Source organism: Clytia hemisphaerica, unplaced genomic scaffold (genome assembly GCF_902728285.1).
Source record: "Clytia hemisphaerica strain Z4C2 unplaced genomic scaffold, Clytia hemisphaerica genome assembly, whole genome shotgun sequence".
Lineage (NCBI taxonomy): Eukaryota > Metazoa > Cnidaria > Hydrozoa > Leptothecata > Clytiidae > Clytia > Clytia hemisphaerica.
The window spans coordinates 1084555-1106803 of record NW_027103918.1 but is presented as its reverse complement, the minus strand read 5'-3'; the positions used below and the strand labels follow the sequence as shown (position 1 = coordinate 1106803).

The 22249-nt window shown below is 34.9% G+C and overlaps 1 protein-coding gene across 1 annotated transcript; it reads right to left on the bottom strand.

Annotated features, from left to right (window-relative positions):
- Nucleotides 1–1213: 1213 nt before the first annotated feature.
- On the bottom strand, nt 1214–21261 carry LOC136809643 (general vesicular transport factor p115-like). Its single transcript, XM_067066189.1, has 31 exons — nt 21139–21261; nt 20744–20830; nt 20109–20173; nt 19321–19486; nt 18961–19063; nt 18335–18390; nt 17700–17747; nt 17291–17363; nt 16780–16858; nt 15608–15657; nt 15219–15271; nt 14579–14654; nt 14032–14096; nt 13621–13709; nt 13148–13232; nt 10338–10407; nt 9984–10029; nt 9714–9823; nt 9494–9543; nt 8854–8967; nt 8219–8337; nt 7739–7850; nt 7074–7143; nt 6179–6288; nt 5796–5855; nt 5185–5254; nt 4512–4618; nt 4001–4171; nt 3306–3476; nt 2276–2419; nt 1214–1957 (listed from the first exon to the last, which is right to left on the bottom strand). Exons 1-31 carry the CDS (start codon nt 21217–21219, stop codon nt 1886–1888), a joined length of 2772 nt encoding a protein of 923 aa, XP_066922290.1. The 5' UTR covers nt 21220–21261; the 3' UTR covers nt 1214–1885.
- Nucleotides 21262–22249: the final 988 nt, after the last annotated feature.

The following is a 22249-nucleotide window of genomic DNA, read 5'->3' as shown; positions in this document are numbered from 1 at the left end:
AATATTCTCAACCGCTGACAGGGGTTCGTGGATTCGCTACGACAGACATGTGTTAAAAAGAGAAAGAGAAATAGCCGTTGTACTCAGTCCAGCTACGCTATACAAGTGTCCTTGATCTGATTTAACACATTTGTGGAGGAAGAAGCAAAAGTCATCTTTTAAAAGAACAAAACATTGCTTGCGAAAACGAAAGTGACACACAAAAAACAAACACACAAAAAACAAACACACAAAAAACAAACACACATACAGACTACGGCTATTAATATATAGATTTGTCCAAAAAAGGGCAAAACCGCGAAAATTTTAAAACCTTCGAAATTTCTAGAATGGAAAAAACCGCGAAAATTAAAACCCGCGAAATGCAATTTTTCGGATTTTTTTTTTCGACCGCGAAAATTAGTTCCCGCGAAAATTAGTTCCAATAATAAAAAGAAAGGCCTCTTTGGAAAAAAATTATACATAAATTAAAAACTACATAGGGAAAACCTTGAAATTTGGATCAAAGGAGCTTTACGAGTTGGATTTCGGTAAATGTTATAATTATTATATAGTAATAAAAAGTAATGACTACAATTTATAATAAATAAATTTCTATCACAATAATAAATTGTACTAAAAATATTTCATTTTGTATAATAGGAAATTGGAAATTATGTTGAACTAAATAATCTAGGTAAAAAAAGTTACCGTATTTATGTGACATTTGGTTGCTTGAGGAGTTAATGATCTGGATTCCTAAGTCTAAGGGAGAATAAGACTAGTTTATTTAATTATTAACCCTTTCAGTCTCATGAAGACACTAAGAGGTCTCCTAAGGGTCAGATTTTTGACGGCCTAAACCGAAGAAGTTTCCGGAGCTCTCTTAGCTACCGTTTGAAAGAATACTGAAATTTTAATGAAAATAGGCTGGTTTTGAGCTACAGCCTTTCCACTTTATTGAAAATTCTACACGCTTTTTTTTATAAGAATGGTGTATTTCCAAATCATCACATTAATATTCTTAACTTTTTTGGGGAAAATCATCCTAAAATATTCTTACGGTATTCTTAGGTTAGGATCCAATCTAAGCCAAAATCCAGCATGTTATACATACTTAAAGCAAAAATTTAGCATTTTTGTCGTACCTTTTAGCATTGCTGAGTAATAAGTGGCAATTTAATCGTAAAATGCTCTAAAATTGACATTCTTAGGTTCAGTTACCAAATTACATGATGGTGATATTCTTACCATATTCTTAATTTTTTGGCCAATTTCATCATAAACATTCTTATAAAGTATATCCTTATAAAAAAAGCGTGTATTCCAAAAGTGCAAAGATATGGGACTGAAAGGGTTAACGAGATATGAATTTTTAAAATGAAATTATCCAGCTAAGGGCTGATTAGTTTTTCCGATTTTTTCCTGACGCACCTGTACTCTATCCAAAATGTAAAACGTAAGCGACATAGACAACCCCATGAAGGTTTGCATCAATTGATCAAAAGAACAAATTTAAAAATGTCTTTGTACAAAATGATACAACAAAATGGAGCCAATCCCCCCATTTGTACTGAACCAATCAGAGAGAGTATTTGCATCAAAGGGACCAATCGTAGAGAATCTTTGCATCAAAGTAACCAATCAGGGAGTGACTTTGTATCAAAGGGACCAATCAGGGAAGATCTTTGCATCAAAGTAACCAATCAGCGAAGATCTTTGCATCAAAGGGACCAATCAGGGAAGACCTTTGCATCAAAAGGACCAATCAGAGAAGATCTTTGCATCAAATGGACCAATCAGAGAAGATCTTTGTATCAAAGGAACCAATCAGGGAGTGACTTTGTATCAAATGGACCAATCAGGGGAAGGTCTTTGCATAAAATGGACCAATCAGGGAAGTATATTAATCTTCCTCGGCAGAATCATCGTCAGCAGAATCACTTGGAACAACTTCACCCAATTCACGTAGTCGAGTCTAAAAACGATAAAAAGTTCAGCTCATTTGATTGAAACCAAAAATTTAAAAAAAATCATAAATGACAATGACAGGGTCTTTTTTCGGTAAAAACCCTTCAGAGTCTTCAAAGAAAGACGTTTAATATGCCTCCTGGGAAAACAAAATAGGCCAAAATACTGTACGTTGTGGCGGGTTTCCGGTTTATGAGGGCATATAGAAAATGTTTTAAAGAAAGTGTATGACTTGTTCATAAGAAATTGAACCTCAAAATGTGTTGAATAATAATATTTGCTCAGTTTTGGAAGTGTGGATAAATGAAAATTATCACCCCCTTACTTTAAATTTCTTGATTTTGGAATCTTGATCTTCCAACAAAACCAAAAGATCTTCATAGTCCTGTCGTTGTTGTGTTTGTTCGATATTCTTTAATTCAACCTCTTGTTCTAATTGCGAGATGCGTTCCAAATTTTTCTCTGGCGTCTACGAAAAAAATCATAGAAAATGACCAAAGTAGACTTGTTTGAACGTGTGACGTTGTTGTTTGACGAATATCATACACTTTGTCAACCTTTAAAGCGTGAGGGGACTCGGTTCTAGTTTACCAGGGAGGAATGACGTCAAAATGTGTGAAGTCGTTTCATTGGCGTTCTCTAAGTTGTGATTTCATTCCCTTGTTTATTCATTACCATTCCCCTCAAAAAACGACCGGATAGATGTAATGACGATGTTTTTACGTTTACGTTTACGTTCCAGTGACGTAGCAACTGGGGGGGGGGCTATGCCCCCCCCAGTAGTTTTTTCAAAAATGGTTATTTTGCATAATGCAAAGTTTTTCTTGTTTTTTCTTGAAAGCATTTTGTTTTGAGTGCATATTCAAGCAATCTCGAGCTTAAATTTTCAAAATCCCCCCCCCCCTCGGGCCAAACCATGGTCCAGCCCCCCAATAAGAAAATGCTTTCTACGGCACTGCGTTCTTCTCAATGACCGATCGGACAGATTCTAAGAGGCTAAAAATTCTCATGGACAAACGTAGACAAAAGGACATGGACGAATGGAAAAAGTTTAGCGAATAGTTTACATTTTCTCAAAAAATAGACGAAGAAAATCTTATAATTTGAAGCCATTTTTCAAGGTTAAATTTTTGTAAAAAACAATCAAACGATACTTATATTTCGGTATTATCACCATTGCTTATTCATCAATTTTGATTTACAGCAGGATTGGTCAGAAAGAGGAAAAGAACATTTTTTGTTTATATCAGCATAATATAACAATAGGAAGACACCGTCCTGATATGAAATATGTGTCGGATATAAAACGGGAACACTTATGTAAAATAAAACCTATAAACACACATAAAACTCACCCGAACTTGCTCCTTTAGACGTGTATTTTCTGTTTGCAATGAAGTAACTTTTAAACGCAACGATTGAAGTTCCTCTATTTCTTCTTGTGATAACCGATTTGTTTCGCTGTCTTCCATTTTATTTGTTGTAATGACTTCAAGAGAGGCTTGAGTAACTGTTAAACTGGCTTTCTGTAAGGAAAAGAAGAGTGAATATCGTATTGATATCATTATGTCATATAGAAAGGGTAATTGAAAATTCCTTTTAATTGATTTGATGACTCCAAGCGACGTTTAAATGGCTTGGCTAAAAACCATGTACATAAATTTTCACGAAAAAAACGTTTTCGTCATTCATCTGCTCGGGGAGGGGGTGAACTAGACTGGACTAGAGTGAAGTAGAGTGAACCGAGAATATCGGGTATGTACCACAACCGAACCTTAGAGAGATCGAATTTGGGAGATTCAAGGGAGATTTTCACAATTCTCCCCTCGTAACTAAAAATCTTGACTTTTCCAATCCTTAGAAAGTCTACTTAGAGAGACTCAGTTCCCTTTTTGAGTAAGAACCCCCATCCCCTGGTACGTTCCCCCAGTGATTTTAGGGGTAAAGTTATTTATACAGTAGCTATGCCCTGATAGTTCACTTTCGACAACCAAAGGACATCCCCAAAGGTAATCAGGTAGAGAGCGGCAGTAATGAATATATATCTTACCGTTTTTTCGAGCTCTTGTGTCAGGTTAATATTTTGTTCTTTGAGGCTCTCCACTTGTAGAAGAAGTGTTTCGCTCTCCACGGAGGAGGGAGATTCGAGGTCTTGTGAATTGTATCCGCTCTCACTGTGCACTTCTCCGTTGAGGTTGGTCGATGAAAGCTCTTTTGCTTGCTGAAAAGGGGAAACGAATGATCGGTCAAAGTGAAGAGATATAATAGACTATCAGTTTCACTCATTGTCTCAGGTGGCGACACAAAGAAAACCTTGCACAAAGAGAGGTCATTCAGTTTAATTTCCAGTCAAATTTCTTTTTGGAGCACACTGTTATTTGGATTTCAGCCTTTGCATTCAAAATGGCGACATCGTCAAATACAAATAAAAGTTCAACCAACCAAGACATGGGCATTATGGTTCAATTCACTCCCAATCGTTCGACTCTACGAACAGGAGATCGATAAAGTAGAATTGATAATTGAAAGTTAAGATACAGAATATCTAAAATAAAGCATACCAAGTCTTGTATGGTTTGATCGCGTTCTTTCAGTTGTTCTTGTAACGAAGCGACTTGCGCTTGAAACCGTTCCAATTGGTCTGTCGGCGTGTTCACTGGACTTTGTTCTGGTAAGGAGATAAGATTTGCCACATTTCACAAATCAAATCTTCTTGATTAACGTGGAATTTACAAGAAAAAAATCAGCCGAATAAACTCTGATTCATGATATTCATAACGTAAGGTTTTCTACTGAAACATCACGGTTTTGTCAGTAGTAGAAAATTTTAAACAATTTTTCTACATCTGAAATTTGACTCTCCTGGCAAAAACTGGGGTATAACAAACATTACGTAATGAATTCGCTAAAACGTGAACGTATCAAACACAATTCATTTCACTCATATTCTTTTCGTAAATGTAGATAGCTGTAGTAGAATGAACAAACTTTCAAATTCGAGGCTTGAATAATATTAGTACAAATTTATCGATACTTTGTATTCCCAAATGGGTGGGTAATATATTCAAATCATCGAGCCACAAAATTTCCGCACACCATGTAATATAATTTGAAAAGTAAGCAAACAATGTTTTTGTACATTCGTAGAAAATCGTTCTAAAAATGCAGACGAATGCTTATGTGTAGTTCAAACTAATTTAAGAGTCCCTTGAAGTCTCCCGGATTTTGGTTTACCTTTCATGATGCCGACTTGATTACGTAACTGTACGAGTTCAATTGCTTGACGTTCCAAGTCATGTTGCGACTGTAAAATGGTGAAAAAAATGAAAGTTAAACTTCAGAACTTAAAAAGATTATAGGGCTTTTGAATAATGATTGATCATTTCGTACCGATTACTAATAAAGGTAATTGCTGAGATGAGTTAGCAGCGAATCTATGTATTTGCAGTTTTGAACACGGCGGAGAAACTGAAGCGATTTGGAATAACCCGCAGTTCTAACCCGCAAAATTGAGGACGGTAAAAGTGCTGTATTAAATGAGGATCTAGACAAATCAAGAGGTAACCGTCTCCGTCGCAGAAAAACACACATATATAAACTCGCTAATAAGTAAGGCTGTGATGCGTTTGAGCTTTAAGCGGAGCCAGAATTAAGGTAATCTATAATTTATTTGACTTCGACATGAGTGAAAAATGGCATCAGCTCCAAGTCATTTACCACCAAAACTAGAATAACCATTTAATGAATTGACAGTGGTTCTAAATTGGATAGAGATGCTCTACTGACTGGCCTTTCCAAGTTTTTCCCGATTGTCTTTAATGTTTTTACAGAAAAAGTTGACTTACAATTTGAAAAGAATCGTGTAGTTGTTTATATGATGTATTTGCAGCTCGAAGTCTGTCGTCCTGTAAAATAGACACGAATATTTATTTTCAATTTTCCATTCAAACATTTTCTCATAAGTAAGTGCCCATGTCAAAGGTCATAATAAACAGGCCAAATCACTATCCGAGGTGCTACATAGTCTTTACAAAGTACGTTTCAATCGTTTCACACTGACAATAAGGTTAAAATTACTATTTCACAAAAAAACAATGCAAAAGCGTCCTTTAAAACCAGATCCTTTACTCCAATGGAGTTGAATTATTTATTAGTGCAGTAGTAACTGGAAGACAGTAATCAACTCGGAGTTGGTCGAATGAGGGGAGCAACAATGTCTTCTCCTTACCTGCTCTCTAATCATTGTTTTATATTGCACGATAAGCGCACTGTTCGATTCTTTAGAATTGCTACCGTCCTCGTCATCTTCATCTTCCAAAATCACTTTGCTGATGTTCACTGAAAGTGGAAACCAGGTGAAGGTGTTTTAGAAGTATTTTTCTCAGGCTTAAAGGGTATGGTTTATATGTGTGAAAAGAATTTCTAGAAAATCACTTTGCTGATATTCACTTAAAGTGGAAACCAGGTGAAGGTGTTTTAGAAGTATTTTTCTCAGGCTTAAAGGGTATGGTTTCTATGTGTGAAAAGAATTTCTAGAAAATCACTTTGCTGATGTTCACTAAAAGTGGAAACCAGGTGAAATTTTTTAGTTGTGTTTTCTGAGGTTCAGAGGGGCATGGTTTCTATATGTGTTAAGAATTTCTAGAAAATCACTTTGCTGATGTTCACTGAAAGTGGAAACCAGGTGAAATTTTTTAGTTGTGTTTTCTGAGGTTCAGAGGGGCATGGTTTCTATATGTGTTAAGAATTTCTAGAAAATCACTTTGCTGATGTTCACTGAAAGTGGAAACCAGGGGAAAGTTTAGTCTTCCGAAAAAGACTTTATAATTGTTTTTGTAAAAAAAACTAATATTTCGCTTCACAACAAAAGCACCGTCAGTGTGATACTGTAAATGTTAAATACATTTCTAGAAAAAAAATCAAAAATCAACAAGCGGAACTCGGAAACATTCAATTTCTTAGGATTCTTTTTCAACCTTCGCTCGACTTTGTTGTCAACTTCAGCTGGTACGACTCTTTACTATTCGAGACGCCATTTTATTCGATTTTCTCGTGAAAATCGAATAACAGAGCACGTCAACTGTTGTGCTAACAAGACAGAGAAAATGTGTCTTTCTTCTTACCTTCCAGCTTTTTAAATTGTCGCGTGAATTCGTGATCGAATAAGACATCTTCAACTTTTGTTTCCGAGATCTATGAAAGAAAGTGTGGAATATTAAGTCGATTTTAGATTTTTTATTTTTAAGTAAAAAAATTCTGAAAGCTAGGTGTCCACTGAAAAAAACATGTTTGTCGCAAATACATGTTTACAAAAATAATTCCAGACATTTTTTGCGACAAAAAAATTCGTGACGAACTTATTTTTTCCAGTTGGCCCACCTTAAAACGTGTTAATTGTGTCAGCTGAAAGCATATCCAACTGTTAAATTATCCAAATTAATGTCTAACGGCGCTACATCATCAAAAGTTTCTGAGGGAAAGTAGATCTAGCGCTCTCGATGCATTTACACCTCTATTGAGTAGTGCCGCCATTAGGGTACCATATTAAAAAACCCGATCAAAAATTTTGCTTGGCCGGGATTGAGAAGCTTGGTCCAGGGTATATAAAGATCAGTGGTACACACAGATGTTTTTAATTGAGTGCCACCCCCCTACCGGATTGTGAATTGTAAGTGGATGGATGAATGAATGTGACAGATTCCAGTGTCGAGGAAAAGTATGCCGTAAAGGGAGATATTTGTTGAAAGATCAATTTCTACACCATGCCAAGAAATATTTTAAATCCAACCTGTGTATGTTTAGCTGCGTTTGTGAAAGGTTCCGTTTTAGAGACATCGTTGATTTTCGCCAAGAAATGTTCAGGATCGAGACGTGTGGTGATCAAACGTTTGATGGCATCTCTGTCAAAAGATAAATATAAATATTTTAATTTGCTTTAAGGTCCTGAATAAACGTCCCAACCCTTTCATTATTTTCAAAAATGTTTCGGACCATTCCCCCCTTTGTTATTAGGACCCAATTTTTTTTAATATTTACATCTATCAAAAGTTGGATTGCTTAAATAGCCAGGTTTTTGTCTATAATGATCTAATTTTGCGGTTTTTAGAGGTACAATTTCCAAATAGGTCCCCCCCGTTTATTATATTTAATAAACGGGACCTTAGAGAAGGGGTCTTATGATAATTCTTCTAGTTGCGAAGTTCGTACGTATTAAAACTGTACAAGGAAGGATCAAAATAGTTTGGATAAAATATGAAAAATCTCTTACACAGAAAATGCCTCAACATCGTTGCCATTGTAAACAATACAGACACCAATCAAGATGGCGGATAAACCTTGAATGACTGCTTCGTGTGTGTCACATGGTTGCTCAACACATGCGATCAACTGATTGGTTTATGAGGAGATTTAGTAAAGGATAATAAAATCGCTTTCTGATTTCTGAATATCTGAAGATAAGAGAGTCTGCAAAAGTCGAAAGACTTCTCAAAGTCATTTATTAACATTTATTATCGAAATGTCCACATACAATATCGAGTTGAGACTTTATTATACCAAATTGATAAAACTAAAACTAAAACTACAGACTTTTCAAAGACATAGTTTACTGGGATATCCACGCATGCAATGTCGACCTTTCGAGCGACGAATCTTTATTTTATCGGCGATCCAAAAAATATCAGCAATCTGATTGGTTAAAAAGAGTACAATATATCTTGTATTTTACATGTACAAAATATAAATTGACGAAAAGATGTTGTTGCATTGTAGCGGTAGCAGCAATCTAACGTCACTTTATATTACTGCAAAAGTGCCCTGCGTTTTTTCCAATTATTACATATTCAAGTAAACCACGAAACCATAGTGTAATTAAACTATGGGAATTTTCAACGAAAAGGATACGTAAGGGATGATAGCACCATTGCTTAACAAATGAGACACAGCCACAGGACAATTTGACGTCCAACTGCAAAGCAGGGATAAAACTGCCGCTCGCGTTTGAACTGTTGATCCACCCTAAGATCAAAAATAAAACTAAAATTGCGATATTGTAAATTTTACCAAAATGCTATGAAAACATCTTTCGCTCTTTCACGTGCCATCAAATGATGAAAATACATCCTACAGGCCTGGTGTGACCCCGTCCAACTGGAAAGATTTGCCAGAATATCGTCCCTCGTGGGAAATTACACTCAAATTTTCGTCCCCGCTGAAAATAATCAAATAAACAAATCCTTACTGCACACTATTGTGCTAATTTTTCCATCCTAACTGAATTTCCTGAATTGAGAGCAATGAAATTCCAATCCTCAGCCGTAGAAAACATGGGAATGTCAATTCCCATGGAGTTTAAGTCCGTTAATTTTAACTCCAACCTAAAACAAAGTTCTTTAGAGCCTAAAACATATTTGAATAACTTGGGCTATAGTACCATGTCAATGACACACCTCAATGTCTCTTCAACATCTATGACGTTCAAACAACGTTAGACAGATATTAAACGACGTGTATCGGGAATACGTCAGAATAATAAGACACTTACGTTTGAAAGAATATTGCAGCATTGCTGTAAAAGAGAAACTGGTTGATTGCCTAAAAATAGAGAAAATATTATGCTCTTTAGTATATCAGGCAATCATGCGCTGGAGCAAACACAATCGCTTCTTTGCGGATACCACTTGAAAAAAATTCGATCAAAGATGGCGGATTTAGCTTAGTCTAGGGTTTATAAAGGCCAGTGCATACAACATACAAATACTTACTAACGCCGGTGGCTAGTTGGACACGTAATAATTGCTCTTTTAATTCTTTATTGCCAAGTAACGCATGCGACAATGCAATAGCTGCACACCAATTTGAAAAAGGATCCGGGCTAAAAAAAAGAAGAAAAAAAAAGAAAACTAATAAATAACTAAAAATAGTCAGGGTCCATATCATCTTTATTTAAATTTTGTACCATGTAATTGTTTAATTTTAGAATGTAAGTGAATTCATTTGGAAACATTTTGGGAAAAATAAAAAGTTGACCTTACCTGAACAAACCACCACATAATAATTGTCCGGCTGTTACATTACTCGCTAGAAAAAAAGATAATGAGAAAAACAAGTGAAAAATGGGAAAGTATTGATAAATCTGAAAAAAGAGAATGATCAAAACACGTTCAGCTACAAAGTTTAAGTACCCTTACGCTAGGACTAAATCTTAAGCAGTATACCACTCACGAGAAGTAAGTCTAATTACGCTGACACGTTTTCTAGATAGTAACAAAAATGATTGCACACGTGAAAAAGTTTTAAGCCTCTAAAATCATTATGTCGAATCACTTCGTCACAGTTAATCGTTTTAATCATCAAGTAATTTAGGAAGTTTGAAACACCTGAAATACCTTCAGCCGACGATGGCAGTAGAGTTGAAATAATTCGTTGTTGACCTTGTGTGTTCTTGTATAAATAACACTGAAAAACAAAGAAAAACATTGACAGTACATCCTCTAATTCGATCTTCAAGGAACCAAGAATTTTCTTCGAATTAGAGAAAGATTCGAATTATAGAATATCAATCGTAAAAGGGGTTACGCACGGAGAACGAGTCTCGTGTTCGCAAAGCGAAAGGGATTCAAAGAGAGAGCCCACTGCATTAGTTATGTAAGAAGAGGCGGAGGCTATCAATCCGCTGCTCAAAAGAATATCATACTTTTTTTTTTCGAAAATCCCAGATCTCAAAGAAATTCCGAAAATCTAAAATCCCATAAATCTAAAAATTACAACTTCAAACGGATCAAAACTCAAAATACTGCGAATGTTGTGATGATGACGTTATTTTGGCACTAAATGCCGTCACCAGAAATTTTACGAGGCGAGCCTTTTTAATTGACCAGTGTAACATAAATCTATTTACAGAAAGTTAAAGGAAGCAAAAATTCCTGAGTTAAAAAAGGAAAAATAACTCGGATAGTTAAAGGAAGCACAATCTCCCGATTTAGAAAATCAAAAATAACTCGGAAAGCTAAAGGAAGCAAAAATTCCAAACCAAAGTTAAAAAATGAAAAATAACTTCCGGGTCTCTATAATTTCGAATGTTTTTGTTCGAAAATCTTGTTAGATTCGAATGTTAGATTCGAACAAAAAGATTCGACAAATTCCCACCAAAATTATGCATATCAAAATAAAGAAAAAATTTTTCGATCCAGAAGCTTCAAAATAAATGCAGCACCTTTTTCAGAGATGTGAAATTATTATACATTATACCAAGGAATTGATTATACACAGAAAACGAAGATGTATTGTATTTTTTCGATTGAGAAGAAATTCTTCATCATTGCGTTTTTCTATAAGATTGATAACACTTTTCGATGTTTTTGTTTCGATGCATGGATGAGAGAAATTTGCATACTGGACTGGTTTTAAATAGCTATATATAAATGGTCTGAAACAACATTTTTGCAACAAAAACTAAATGGGGAACTTCTCGACTTTCAACTTTATTGTCAAGCTGTAAACGTGTCGAATTTTCGAAATTGTTGAAGAATTGATGCTGAAAAGTCAAAGACACAGTTTTGTGGAGAATTGGCTGGGAGATACACGAGAGACCTTTTACAAAAATCCCTCGTTACATGGTTTAATCAAAGACATTGAATTTTCCTTGTTTTGTTATGGAAAATATTCTTGACAAGTATTAGAGAATTTCAAGTTTTTATGAATTTATTATTGTATTGATAAAAAAAACTGTTTGGTTTTCACGAACGAACGAAAGTGCCAAAAGCTGAATTTATCTGCTTTGGGTTGTGTCACGTGTGTGTCGAGTAGTTTTGTAATAATTTCTTTATATTTCATCAGATTTAATTTCACTGACTTTTTGGAATATCATTATTTATTCCGAGAGTTCAGTTCTTTTCCGCTGTTTTGTTTTGATTTTCTCACACCGCTTACCCAAATGTTAGCTAATTTCTATTTAAAATCGTCCTAAAGCCATATAACACCCCTCTCTCATTGCATTCTCGATAAATTTTCCTATCCAAAGAGGGATTAGCCATTTCAGAACTCCTTTCCAATCTCGAGTTATCGTATTTTTATGTTTTGATGACGTCATCACAACTAAAAATGGCTAAAAATTCAGCCAAATTTGAAAGTCCTTTTCAAGTCTCATAAATCCTCCCATCTCGTTCCCCATAAATTTCTCGATAGAATGAGGGGTCAACGACCTCCCAACTCCTCTTCAAACTCGAGATATCGCATTTTGAAGTTTTTCCCAAACCCGTGACGTCATTGGCTGGGTCCCTTTACCCCTAATGTTATTAACGGTCAATTCGCGAATTTTGGAATTTTTGCGGTCAACAGGTACCTTATGCCCCAAGGGTCCCAAAAAACCAAAAAACGTCAATTTTTTCCAAGGGAAAGTGGGTTTTTAAATTTGCGAAAGATTGACACTGCAACGCCTTCTCTTAAAAACGCTAATTTTCACGAAATTTTCAAAGTTGAACCATTCCAGAGGCTAAACATGTTGGAATAGCGGCTAGACGAAAAAAAAGGTGAATTTCCATTTTTAGTACCCGCATATCATTGAAATTTTGTAAATTTTGCTTACGCGCATGCGTTTGCCAAAAGAGTCGCACTCCGCTCGCTAACGCTCGCTCCGTGCGTAATCAATTGTTCTCAGATTAGAAACCAGACGCTGAAAACTGGTTTAAAATTAGAATTCTCGAGAAAGTTTCATTTTCCGCGAAATCCTCTATATTACGTCAAAAGACAAAAGATTTTTGATGATAAAGTAAACAGGTCTTGGCACCCCCCTCCTCTAGCTTTAAAAATGCAAATCCCCCATGATTTTGAACAAAAATAGCTAACAAATATATGTGAAATATCTTTAGAGAGAGCAAACGAAATAATAAACTTCTTTCTTCTTTTTGACTCAGACAACTCACAAAACTTCCTTTCATGAAGACCAAATTTCATAACAGTGCTTGAAAATAATCTACAATATATATGTAAGTCCCTCCTTCTTAAAGCATTCCACCTTTCTTGCTATCCTCCCTTTTTCATGAAAATTCTGACCGCCCCCCCCTTCATTTTTCAGAAAGTGTCACCCCCTCTCCCCTTAAGAAAGGGGGGTCCGAACTATGGTAGGGGTTGATGGAATCTGGCTCTTGAAAACCAAGAGTCCGAGCGCCTCCTCCTACAGTAGACATCAAACACTTACCTGGAAGCAGTATAGCACAGCACACCTCAAAGTGAAGGGTTGTTTATCACTTATCATTGACATCAATAGAACTACTATTGCTGGTCTGAAAAAAAGAGAAGATGTTATTAAATGAATAAAAATTTTACTGCTAGTCAGATATCGTGGAGATTGAGTACAGAACTGCATAGTGCAAAGATAGAGCGCAACGTAGTGGGTATGAACTAGAGCCAAAGACTTCGAACTTAGTACCAAAATCATACTTGATGCCTTTTTTCTTCGTGCACAACAATTACTTAAATAGATGTATCAAGGGTAGAGCCTCCTGTTGGCCTCCAACTGTAATCGCAGACTTACTAATATTATAACTAGTTTGACAAAGTTTGATTTTTCAAAACTTCAGGCAAGTAAAAAACAAAATGGAAGTAAACCATTGTTACATGGGTGCCATGAGAGACTCAGTTTTGGAGAGATCAGTCTACCACCATACTTACTTTGGAGGATTATATGGAGCATCAACAACCGAAAAGAAAGCTTGATTAGTCTGGTTTCCGCGTATAATTCCTCCGACCGTGTTCACAGTCTAAGTAAGGAAACAAATAAAATGCTGATGAGGAAGTTTCAAAGTACTGACCAGTGATTCGGTCAATTCGAAATGTTTCATATCGTATTTTGTTCGTCAGCAAAATCAAAGACCCCTAAACAATACTAATAATTTAAAGTTGTTTATTGATCTGCATAAACACTAAACGTTTTATTTCCAACGCGAAAGGGAAAGGATTCTTGTATCACACGGATTATAAAAACTTCCAGCATAAAATATTTTATCTCCAACAACAAAGAGGTCTTATTATTATACGGATTATAAAAAACTCCAGCCGAAAAACTCTCTGATGATCACTGACCTCTGTCAAAATTTCGGCTGGAATACCAATCGTCATTAGAATGTCGCAAAGTATCTTTAATAAATCTACAAAAAGGAAGAGATATTGATTAGAAATTTCTAAAAATGGCTTCTATTTAAACAGTTGTTACGTCAAAATTCGATTACTTTGTAGCTTAAAGTCAAAAACTTGTATATATAACTTATATATCGTAACTTGAGAAAACGGTTACGCAAAATATTTTGAGGTTTTGCTCATGACAATAGAAAGAATCCACATGCCAAACATCTCAAACCATCTGATTATCCTGATCTCTATTTTTTTCATAATTGATTATGTGGTGGAAAGAACAATAACTATCGCAAAATCTTTGCTAACAATTTCTTTAGAAATCGTGACCCTTAAAAAGTTTAAATTTTTTATTTTCGTGATTTTGGGCATCCTTCAAGAAAGTAAATTGGCCTTTGAGACAGATTTTCAAGGTAAGTATTGTGTACCTATTTTCCTACCTATTTTAGCATCATATCACTCCCAGATTAAACTGTTCAAAAGATAACAACAGACTTACTGCAACTATGAAGTATTTTTTGTGAGCTGAGTGTGGATTGTGGAGGGTTGTTTGGTGACACCAACAGACGGACGAGCTATAAATTTAAAGATAAGAAAAAGTTAAGAGGAATTTCAGCCTTAGTACGTATGACGTATGAGACCAAGATCTAGCTTTTTATGATTTTTTTTTATAAATATCTTTTCAACGATTACAAACCCGATATTATCCTTCAAGGTCATACGAAAGATTATTTGAGATAGACATTAGAACAATCATAATCCAAAAACACTCTTCGTAGTAGTGTTCGAGATTCTTCAAATCAATAGTGCCCCCAGCGTCCGATTTTTTTGGGGGCGCCGAAATACAAAGGGCGAAAAAAAACGTCTCTTATTACTAATTTCGGCGCCCCTTTGCTTTTTTGCACCTTAAAATTGACAGTTATCAACCAAAAAGAGAGAAAATACCCATATATTTTCGTGCTCGCTTCGCTCCCATAGTTTTTACAAAGATATTTACTTTCAATAGGGGGCGCCAAAATCAAAAATGTTCTGAAATTGTCTCCCCAGTTTGCCCGAATTTTTGCCCACCCACCACGCTACTGTATAACAGCCATTCAGTGTGTCCCAAAAAGAGAGTGTCACTGTGACTTATGTTATACCTTAAGCATCAGAAGAACATTTTTCACTTTTTCTTCTGTCCATTGTCGTCCAGCTAAAAAAAAATATATGAAACAAATAATGAAAAAACAGTTAGATGAATCTGATAAATGTTCCTCCAAAAGAGCGGCCAAAGCAATCTTAGACGGAAAATGGATTTTACACATCAAGGCCCGGTTGTTCAAAAGTCCGGGCCCAAATGAGCACATATTCTTAATAATGTAATATCAGAATTTTGAGACGGACAACCCTCTTTACATACTTCAATTCATCGGAAGAACTTTTAACACTACAAAAAAAATTTAGGGTCAATAAGATTTTGAGAAAATTTAGGCGGCTCTAAAATTTGACAACATTTCGGGGGGGGCATAGAATTGAGTGTATTTATTACCTGAAGAGTATTCGGAGAAATCGAAGAATGGCACCATCCTTTGGATATAACTGTAGAAATGAAAACAGTAATAATAATATTTTAGTTTTAAAGAAAGTAAACACCCATCTACACGTTTATAAGAATCTGTTTTTTTTTTACTTGTAAAGGCTCATCCATCCCCTGTATGGATTATTAATGGAACAGCAAATACAAAACAACAAGGGTTTCCAATGGGCTCTTCCAGAAAAAAATTGTACATGGGGGTGGAGGATATAACAATTTTTAGTGATTTACCCCCCGAACAGGGTGACTTCTGCCCCCCCCCCCCGGACAATAGGTTTTACCCCCCGGACAGGCATCTGCTGACCCCCCGGACACCCCAAATTACCCCCGGACAGAGCATATTTACCCCCTGGACAAGGCAAATTTTGATGATTTTATGCTACCCCCCGGACAAAATATCCTCCACCCCCCATGTACGAATTTTTTCTGGAAGAGCCCAATTCAGGAAACTTCTTTTAATGTCAAAATATTCCCCGAACTAACCACAGATTTACTACTATTTTGCGTTATTACCGTGATAGACAAAAAATACGAAGTTCTTTTAGTTTACAGTAAGATGTCTTTAAGAAAAATACGACAGGTTTTTTGAACGTCCGAAAAGTCACTTTCACCTGTCCAAAACAACAAAAATCTGAAATTTCAAACTTGTTAAAATTAATCTTATACCACCAGTCGAAAGCTCTGAAATGTTAATATAGAAAGCTTTTTAGTGGATAAATGGTCAACTCTCTCTAATTCGAGCTTCTGTGATTCGAATATTTCTGTAATTACAAATAATTGAATCGAACCAAACCATGGGTCCCGTCAACCAGATTATGGTATAAAATGCAATTTGTAATTTGTAATGTAATTTACAACGACATCAAAATTCAAAACCGTTTTAGCTTTCACATTCAGGTTCAGTTTTCTCTTCAGTTATTGATCTTTTTCCCAAAATACAATAGAAAACGCTTTGATTGGTGTATAACATGATATATTTTCTTTCACAAAAAAAATCGTTCTGCTTATGGCGTCATCAAAGACAAAATTATTTCAAATAACTTTCTTTTCCGCAGTGATGATCTGATTGTTTCAGTTTTAGGGCTAATAGATCACTGTGATAGCATAACAAAGGATAATGGACCTACCTTCCCTCTCGGAAGAAATTGATGTTAGATGGATTAAAGAGATTGGTCATCAACTGTAAACAATCTTCAACGACAATACCTAGATATAAAAAGAGAGAATATTTACCTTATATGGATTAACTTTCGCAATAAAATTTTCGCGTGGACAAAATTTTGCGAAACCTGAATTGTTTCATTTTCCAAGAGTTCTTTCATCGCGAATACAAATTTTTCACGAAAATGGTCAAAATTCGTAAAAATTGCGAAAAGTAATCCACGCAAAATTCAATCCACTTATATAAAGGTAGCAATTTTGAAAATAATTAAATTTTTGACATCATAACTACACAATCTTTTCGAGAATCTCCATGCATGTCCATTGTAAAGCATACGCACTTCTTAAAATAAATAAAACCCTTTGAAGAAAACACTAGATTTGAGCTGTTACGCCTGTGTGTAACTAAAAAAAATACAGAGTCATGTGATTCTATACTCTATCAAGTGATTTATGAAAATTATCTGCAGTTTTTACCCCCGTCACTGTAGCCTTCTTCTGTTATTACTTCCATCAATTTATCGAACGCATTTTCGAATGCTACGATTTTCTAAAATTATAGAGAAAAAAATTATCTAAAGACAATGAATGTCACAAAAAGTCTCAATGGCAAGGCATACATACATATAGCTAGTCTAAATAATGGTTATACTTTCTTTTATTCCACAAGATTAAAAAATTTATGAATCAAAGATTTCTTTTGAATCATTCACTAGATCTTCCTTAAAAGTTTCCATCCGTTAAATACAACGTTGCCTACATCTTTTCTCAAAGCTTATAAAAAATCTTTGGTGCGAATTAAATGGAATCAAAGTTAAAAAACGAATTTAAAATTTTGTGCATCTTTAAGTAAGATTTCACAGATTTTGAAATTTTAGTTACCTACCTGGATAGCAGCATTCCCTTTTGTTAATTGTATCAGCAAAAGAAGTCCCTATGATAAAAACCGGATACAAATTGAGTACTATAAAATTGTGGCGATTTGGAAGAAATAACTTCAAACTGTAACAAAATTCATTGCTTTCGATATTTGTAACCGGACAGAAATTTTAGCTTGAGACCTCAAATGTTCAGAGAAGGAAAAGTTACAACACTTGAAAATGGGTGGTTGTGGATTGATTTTAGTCTAAGCTGTTTTAGAAAAACGTACAAGAAAATGCAGGTTAAAAAAAACAAACAAAGTCAATCATGAACATAAACACGGGACACTGAACCTGACAGCCAACGGGGACGAGCTGCTGGAGAAAAGGGTCATGTGAGATACACATCTTGAAAATTTGGGACCCTGTCAGATATCTTCAGAATCTAAAAAAGGGACCCTGACTAATGGCACGTGCCTGTGCCCAATTTTGCCTAAGTGCCTCCCCCCGGCTTCTATACCGGCTTTTGCTTTCGTTTTTTTCAATAAGCAGTGTGGATTTGTTTGTTTTGGAAGAACAACCAAATCAAATCATCATCCAGAGCAGAGTGTGATGCAGAACAGATGATTGTTTTTGACACTAATAATAATAAAGTACATACATCATTTCGGATGACTTCCCTTGTATCTGAGAGTAAATCCATTAATCGTGACACACCTGAATGATAAGAATTTACAGCTCATTTTAACAGTATACTTTTTAAAGAACCATCAGATATAGTATGGTTTAATAATTCCTTATTATCGCACTTCCAATAAAGAGATGCAAAATGGTAACTTTTTACAAAGAAAATAATCAGAGATGGAATGAATCATTCTAGATATATCCAGTGGCACGAATCCATTTTTAGAGATAGTGACATCATTTAATGTTATTGAATATTGAATCCTAAAGAATTTACTCTACTCTCGGGTACCTAATAGCCGGGGGGGGGGGCGTTTGGAATAAGCGGGGGGGGGTCGAAAAAATCTCAAAACTTAATGATGTTGGAATAAAAATGTCTTGGGTGGAAAATTTTTGATACAGCAGAATTAGGACAAAAGAAGGAACTTTCAAAAATGTTTTAATTTATATATATTAATAAATTAATAAGCAGGGGGGTTGAAAATTTTCAAAAAATTGATTAGGGGGATGCTTATTAGGTACCAGAGAGTATTTAAAAAATATGAGAAAAAAGGGAGGGTCATCAATGTAGATGATTAATCGAAGATGATAAATTTAGCTCACCCAAAGGACTAACAAGAACAATTTGTTGTATTTGTAACGCCCTGCTTTCCAGAAGTAATGATAAAAGCCGCACTGTTGGCCAACGAACACGGAAATCATACTCCTGCAAAACAATCAAGATAAAAAAAATTACGGAACATAAGTGTATTTTCATGTTCTTGTGGTACGTCTACAATCACTTTACGAGAAAAAATATGCTTTCTTCAGACATTAGTCTAACTGGTCAATAAATGATTAAGATTGGCGAAATGGATTATAAAGCTTTTATACTGAGATATGAAAAATCTAACAAAATATTTAGAATCTAGAATCTACAATGTTTTTTAAAAAATGAAGGTAGGAAAAAATCTTCTCCCTTACTTCTAGTAATGCTAACAGAGTTGGAATATTTTCAGTGTTTTTAAGAAATATTTCAGCAAACTGCAATGCAAGCTCATCATCTTGAGTTGGACCTGTCGTTTCTTCTGAAGTTGTCATTATATTTACGAGTGCTTCCAGTGCTAATCCACATATTTCTGCATCATTCCTTTACAATAATGAAAAGTACCACAGTATATTATCACAACAGTTAGCGAGTTTCCCCAAAATAGTATCTATTTACCAGGTGAGTAAACCATGAAAAATATTGGACAGCTTTTGACATCTTGAGACTAAACCAATCTCATAAATTGGGAAACATTGGACAAATTTATAACAAATATCAGAAATCTAATTATTTATATACTTATTTCAAAGATATCAACTTTCCAAATATTAAATATATCGAAGCTCGTCAAAGTATTTTCTCGGCCTCATATGTTAAAAAATTTTTTGTATTTTAAGTTTTTTGTGGGTCACCCAATACGAGTAGAGTTTTTGTATGTGATCAGTTTATCTAAGTCAAAATTTACTTAACTAACGAGGAAGTCCGAGGAAGAACATAACAAAATTGCTGATTCACAAAGTACACTTATTTGTCAATTGTCTTTGAAGGAAAAAAAATTGACGGGATGCATCTTGGAAGAATGGATAGAAAGAGAAGATGGCAGAAAAGTCTTTGCGGGAAACTACTAAGTTAAATTAGAACACCATGGCGGGAAGTTAATTTGTGAATTTTGGCTAAATCCTTTAAGGTACTTAAACTAAAAACTTGATTAATTTCGATATACCTGTCTTTTTCGAGAACAGATAACAGTATAGTCATCCCAGTTGTACCAACTTCAAGTCGAAATTTCTGAAACAAAATAGTATATTAAATATCTGAGAGACTGAGACTGTTGTCATGCATAAAATTTTGATTCTAGAGAAAAATTGATTTAGAAAGAAAATAATAAAATAATTTTCAAGCTTACCATAAATTCAAATATTCAGCCATTATCAAAATATAACTTTTTTTCTTGCAGCAATTGAATTTTACTGGGGTTTAATTTTATCCAAGTCTTCTTATAGTACACGATTTGATAGGTGTAATTAATGAAACTAGTCTTTACTACTCTACCCACTACTCTACCCCCTGGGATTTCTTCAAAATTAAAACTGACATCATCCCAGGAAAATGCAAAGAGTTAGAGATGGATTGGAAAAGTAAAGCTGTGTCAGGCTTTTAGGTGGTTACAGGCCCAGCAGAAACTTCAGCCTCCCCACTTTTGAGAAAATGAGATTTTGTTCACAAATTCCAGAGAATTTTATCCCCCATTTGAGCCTTCAGCCTCCCCACTTTTAAGGTTGTTCCGCCGGGTATGTAATAATGAAACTGTCAATGATTTAAAAACATAACGAATAAGAGAAGTTTAATGATAAAAACCTTGGATAATGATTTAATTGCCCTGACAGCATCCCTTCTATCTTCCAATAGAGTTGCAGATGAAACTCTGTCACAAAGCCTGTCAATCTGAAAATCAAACAAAGAAAATAAAGCATTAAAAGTATGATATGCACCATTGGAAGGTTTCATGGACCCAACAGCTGATTGGTTATAAGTGACGTAAAATCAGTCAATACGTCAGGTGATGGACACTGAAGTCCATTCATCGGGCAAAGTGGAGGATCTTTTCTCCACTATTTGCTCTAAGACCTTCTGAATACCCACAATCATCATATTTACTTATCATGATAGATTTAAGTAATTTATCAATAAATAAAAAATTAATCAGACATCATGGCAACTATTATTATTAAGAATGCCGAAAAGGTTCTTACTGTTTCTGCTCCAGAGGGGCCTTCTTGTCCTTCTTCTGGTCCTCCTAGAACTGACTTAAATCCTCTTGAAAAGTAATCCATATTGTTCTTACTTTTTTGTTCTTTTTTTGAAAATGAATATATTTTTCTGTGAAAAAAATAGGAAAAAATAATTTGCCTAGTTAGAAAAGAAAATTTTTAAAGACCTGAAAACGCTTTGATAATTTTGAGTAAGTTTTTCCTTACAGAATAAGACTGACACCAATTACTACATACTTTGAAAATTTATTACTCTGGTACGGAGACAGGGCTCGAAATAACAATATTTAGGTGGTCGGACACATTGTCCGATCAAAAATTGATTTGGGTCGGACATGTCCTAAGGCTTTTAAAGTAAAATGGGTCGGACATGTCCGATTGATTTTTATGTGGGGTCGGACATTCGTCTTTCAACTTAAAAGCAAAAGGTTTCTGTACGTAGCTAGTACAATGAATCAATTCAGACATAATTGAATTTAATTAATTAATTTTAAGCCTCTATCTCCAAAAACCATGATCGTGATCATATAAATACTCAAGAATGCTTGAAATACTAAATTTCCTTATAAGGAAAATCAAAACAAACGATCGCGATTTATTTGAGTGAATAGGAAAAAAGCAGGTGCCTTATTTTGTTTTTCCGAAAGTGCGTGGAGCCACTTCAATTTTTTTCTTTCTAAACCATTTTCTTTTAAAAGGTGTTACCTATTAAATGGTAATTCAGTTTTGTGTTTACCGATTTTTGTCATCTTACCGCATTTTTCTATTGACAATTATGTACTTCCAAATCTATATGTACTTCAAGTCTAATAAAAGCTTCTGATTGATCACGAAGAAGCTAAACAAATGCCAATTAATGGTCAGAAGCCCATGATTTTTACTTGAAGAATGCTTTCATTTGTTGATAGACTGAGTCGTTTATAATGCGTGTAATACTAATAATACCAATACTACTAATAATAAAACGGGATTTAGTTTGTATAAACGACTGGAAGAATCCGGTGTTCCAGCCTTATAGATACAGGGGCTAGCTACGCAGAAACTTGCGTAGCGCGAAAACAATTTATCAAGCAATAACAAACTCTCAAAACAA